General features: G+C 36.9%; 1 protein-coding gene across 1 annotated transcript in view; it reads right to left on the reverse strand.

The window, feature by feature from the left end:
* LOC109838907 (serine/threonine-protein kinase SAPK3-like) overlaps nt 496-5,215 on the reverse strand; it is an 18,044-nt gene continuing 13,324 nt past the window's right edge. Inside the window, exons 3-9 of the mRNA XM_020407333.1 lie at nt 3,245-3,346; nt 3,088-3,141; nt 2,903-2,995; nt 2,511-2,603; nt 2,105-2,209; nt 1,926-2,024; nt 496-898 (exon numbers count right to left, since the gene is read on the reverse strand). Coding sequence (XP_020262922.1) covers nt 722-898; nt 1,926-2,024; nt 2,105-2,209; nt 2,511-2,603; nt 2,903-2,995; nt 3,088-3,141; nt 3,245-3,346 — 723 coding nt within the window. The 3' untranslated portion in view covers nt 496-721. The remainder of the gene's footprint in view (nt 899-1,925; nt 2,025-2,104; nt 2,210-2,510; nt 2,604-2,902; nt 2,996-3,087; nt 3,142-3,244; nt 3,347-5,215) is intronic.

The raw sequence follows: 5,215 nt of genomic DNA on the forward strand, positions 1-5,215 counted from the left end.
ATTGTTTTAGAGACGACCATTTTGTACAGGGGTTACTTTTTATGTTTGGCATCACAAGATCAACGGTAGGGCAATAATTGTTGGCTCGTGATTGGTTGACCATGTTAATCGTCGCACTTTGACACTGACGATGGGATTCTTCGTACTAATGATGCTTGGGTGTCAATCACATGTGTACATAAAAAAAAATATTAAGTGATCTGATTCGGAATGTAGTGTCATGTATGCAAGCAAATATCAAGCCTTAGGCACACTACATTTTGACGATAGCTGCCCCGAATGATCTTCTAGATCTTGGCTTTCTATTCATCTATCACATTTGTATCTACTAGATCTTGGCTTTCCAAATTCTTGGGTAAAGCCATCATGTGTTCTGAGCATAATCCTAGCGATTGCTGGATAGTTTTTTTTTGGGGTGTTTTTTTTCGAAAAATTAAGGGGCGGGCCGGAGGGGGGGGGGGGGGCGCGAAGAAATCAAACAGGTTTTCTCCAGCCTTAGACAAAGATACTCAATCCAAGGGAACTAAACACATATACAACATTGTGTACAAATAGCGCCTTTACAGTAAACTGTAACGCTTATTTTCAGCATGAACCACAAACCTTGATACCATAAAAACGATAACTTTGTTTAAATAGGAGCTGAGAAATCCCCGCTATCATCGATATAATCTGTATCAACATCGGTTTCAAGTTCACCGGCAGGAGATTGTTTCAGAACTTAAGCACCTTGTGCTGGTGTCTTTGCCTCCTGAATTATCTTCATTATATCTTCAACCGTCTGAGAGGGTTGCTTACTTTCTTTGTCTTCGTAGTTAAACTTATCGCCATTTGCCAGCTCTTGTGGCAGCTTGCTCAGAAACCATGGGTGTTGTTTTATCTTTGGGATTGTAATCCTCTTCAGGAATGAATGGAAAGTCATCAGCATATTTTAGTTTTGGGTAAATTATTTGAAACTTTTCTCGTCTATACTCTGTTTTTTGAGAAACTCTCTCATCTGAAATGTTCAACAAAAAACCAAATCATCTATGATCATTGATGAACGTATGCCGTTTACTAATTCATATATAGGGAAAATTACAAATAAATCCTGCTAACATTTGCAGGAATGATAGCAAATCCCTCTTAAGTTTTATAACTGACACTTTCACCCCCTCCTTTTGATTATTTCCCCCAAACAGAGTCACATGAGTGTCATATGCCCTGTTATCATAAATACTTTATCTTTTTTTTTTATGAGAGAAACAAGCATGGGGTTTTTTTTTTTGTTTTTTTTAAGGAAAGAGACAAGCATGAGGGTATTTTTGTCATTAAACAAGTCATATGGGTATTTTTTTCAAGCAAACGTCACACTGGTATATTTGATGTAAAAATCAAAAGGAGGGTGTTATTTTTGNGTTTTTTTTTTGTGGTGGGGGGGGGGGGTGTTAGTTTTAAAACTTCCAGGGAATTTATGTCATTCCTACAAACCCTGGGGGAGTTTTCTGCAATTTCCCCTTCAGATATATGAGGAGAAGTTTGCATGCAGAATTCTACAAACCTTAGGGGGTTTTCTATAATTTTTGACATCCGATATACGAGCAGACTTTTGCATGCATAATTCTACAAATCTTAGGGGGTTTCCCGTAATTTTTCCCATCTGATATATCAGCAGACTTTTGCATGCAGAATTCTAATTAAATGACAAAAAATTAGATTTCAACTCCGAAAACTTGTGGATTCTGAAGTGCAGATGTCTCTCTGGACATCTATCCAAGTGCAAATGTCTGTCCTCCGTTATACAACTAACGTTTTTATAAAATGAGGGGTTTTTCGCATAACTTTTTCGATGACGGAGTTTCTTGAAAAACATGGTATAGATGATATGACCTTCCCCACCTTTATATGAAGAAAAAATGTAAGAGGTTCAGTAATGATAAGCTTACTGCAGATGGATCTGATACAAATATTTTAGAGAGGAGCTCTCTGCATTCTGTGGATACTCGCACATATTCAGGAATTGAATACTGAATGCCCATAGTTCTCTGATCAGAAAAATAATAATAATCATCTTAGCACAAATACTAGAATTGCAAATTGAATTTTGGCAAAGAAAAAAACTTACATTGATTGTTTTTCGAAAATTTCTTGGATCCTCAGGATCCTCAAATGGATATGATCCGACCAACATAACATACAGTGTGACTCCACATGACCAAACATCTGCAATCTAAAGTTAGGAAGTTTTCAGACTGAATTTGGGAAATTTGCAGATTGCTAAGCCTTCGGACATAAACATAAAACGAAGAAATTTCGGTTTTTGTTAAAGTAAATCCAAGTCAACATGGATTTGTTACTGCAAAAACTAAGTAAATAAACAGGAGAAATTGGGGTTTTAAGCTTTTCCCAATCAGGAAAAGCTAAACGCAAAGCAATAAAAATGTGTCCCTTATATATTTTTCTTCTTTCTGAAGACATATTTGCAACCAAGCACACTTGTGTTAGATTTTTCATGAAAATAGAAAAGTTACCTTGCCATCATATTCTTTTCGAGAAAAAATCTCTGGAGCTATGTAGGCTGGAGTGCCTACTGTTGATTTGGGTTGTGAATGTAACAAACCAGACTGCATCACAAAAGAGTTCAATAAACAATGTCTAGTAAATTCTTCCTCTTTCTGGAAATTGAGCTGCTATTTAAAACAACATAGTGGTTTGGGTATTATTTAAAACAATGTAACAGAAAAAAAAATTGTGGGGGGGGGGGTAGGGGTGGGGGTGGTGGGTGTCATTTAAAACAACCTAATTGATTTGGGGGTTTAAATTACAAATATGAAGATTTGGGGGCCTCTTTTCCTTTTTCTTTTTTTTTTGGTGTGAGATTGTCTTTATGTGCTAATATGAGAAAAACCCCAATAACTAATACCTTTGAGTAACCAAAGTCACATATCTTAAGACGTGGAGACGGGCTTCCATCCAAGAGTGTATTCTCCAATTTGAGATCTCTATGACAAATTTCCTACACAAAGTGAAAATATATTATTGAAATGATGTCCAACCTTTTATATGATGAGGCAATAATAAGCGTGTACGGGCATTGCAATGGTCTACCATAGAATGGCAGTAACTGACTCCAGATATCAGCTGTTGAAAGAAAAACCTTGCCTGTCAAAGTTTAATTGACATCAATGTAAGCATATGATATTAAGCAGTATATATAGCACATAGGAGTGCACGGATATTAAGGCAGAAGGATTTTGAGTACCACCTCATCCTCACTAAATCTACCAGCACTGCATATCCTCTCAAATAGCTCACCCCCAGCTGCATATTCCATCACAATAGCTAGGTGAGTTGGTGTAAGCAAAACCTGCAACACAACATTTAATATTACATTTTTCTCAAAAAACATTTATTATACAAAAATAATGTATTCAGTAAAGAGTAGAATGTATGGCAAAAATTGGAAGGTTGTGGTACCAAAATGAACGTATCCATGTAACGATTGGAAGTGCTATCAAAATATCTCAAACATGAAACATAGAGCAGTTCAAGTTCAGCTTTCCAGAAATTAAGGTATAGTATATGTGAATGTTCCGGTAATAAGGAGTGCAGGAATGTTTAGATGGCAGGCTTTACATCATCTCCTGATATCAACATATGAACCATATCATATGAAGTATCATATGGGAGTCTAAACATGTAAATTTGATCAAGAAAAAATTGACAGTACTGCTGATGTCGTCAACAACAACTAATTCACACTGGTACTAGCTAATGACGATTAATATAGGAGTTCTGCTACATGGACCCAAAATATGGAACCATTGGAGAGGACAGGTGAGATGTCCCCCTCCTATTACATAATGAGCTGGCATGACCAGCTCATTATGCAATAAGGAGGGGACACCTCACATGTCCCCTTCATTGGTCTCATATTTTGGGTCCTTAAGGCATTTTTCTTAATATAGATGAGATTTGATTTTTGAAGTATCAAAATTTGACTTGATATAACAATACCGAAGGGAAAAGGGGGGAAATCTGTGAATTGAATGATTTAGACTATCATTCCATGTACTGAGAATTTTGCTATTAGGTTGAGTCCCGATATCAATATTGTTAATTAATATATTATGGAGATGTATGATGTTATAGTTATATTAGGACTAATATACTAGGAATATGTGGTTAAGAGACATTAGGGATTAGGGATGAGATTGAGAGACTAAAGAAATATGCTAAGAGTATGTTTAGCATATTCCTAAGATTATGTTTAGCATATTCCTAATAATATGCAACATGTGTTTATTTGCACTTAGTATAAATATAAGAGAACAACAGAGCTCTAGATAGAATCTCTAGCTTCCTTCAGAATTAATTTCAATACGGCATCACAACTACGCAAACCCTAGCCTCTACAAAACCCTAAATCCTCACAAACATTAGCCCCCAATCTCTCACCATCAAACTCCTCCCTCTGCCTTACAGCCTTCCTTCTTTCCTGTGACTAGTTGCTATGAACAAGAAGCGGTGACTGTTCATAGTGAACAGTGTCATTGTGACTGTTCACCGTAAACAGTGCTGTGGATTCTTGCCCGTCATGCTTTTGATGGCCTTGTTGATGATAAGGATTGCCAATAAATAGCAATAGTCATCCTCGATGTATATGTTCTTGTCACCGCCTTTGCCGCCTTGTGTTTGTTGGGAAAATTGAAAGAAAAAAATAGAGAATTGAATTTGTATTATTCTCTCTAACAGACTTAGAAAAAGAATGAATTATAATTCTCTCAATGTAATCTCTCTCTAACTGGCTTAGAAAAAGAAATTACAATCTTCCCGATCGGTTTCCCAAGTTACAAAAGAGAGAAGGGATCGACGGAGACCTTTCATTTTGTTTAACCTGGGTTCTTTTTGGTGTTGATGGGAGTTCAGATTCTTGTATCCCGTTGACGATCCGAACGTTTAAACTCGTGGAACACGGTTGAATCCTCTTGATTAGATGTCGAGGAGAACTTGCAAGGCAAGTTTATAACTCTAACGAGTTTTGGAACTCAGAACGAGTTTAAAACTCTATGAAAGAGTTAATTAAGATCTAACTGAAATTGGTTTTCAAGCCAAGGAAGAAAGCTCCAAAGATCTCTGTTGCCGAGGATTGATCCCGGATCTCCAAGGATAAATGCCAATCTATCCAAGATCCGAAAGTGCTCCAAGATCCCAAAAGAGCCCCCCCCCCCCCCCC

This window comes from Asparagus officinalis, chromosome 4, assembly GCF_001876935.1.
Source record: "Asparagus officinalis chromosome 4, Aspof.V1, whole genome shotgun sequence".
Lineage (NCBI taxonomy): Eukaryota > Viridiplantae > Streptophyta > Magnoliopsida > Asparagales > Asparagaceae > Asparagus > Asparagus officinalis.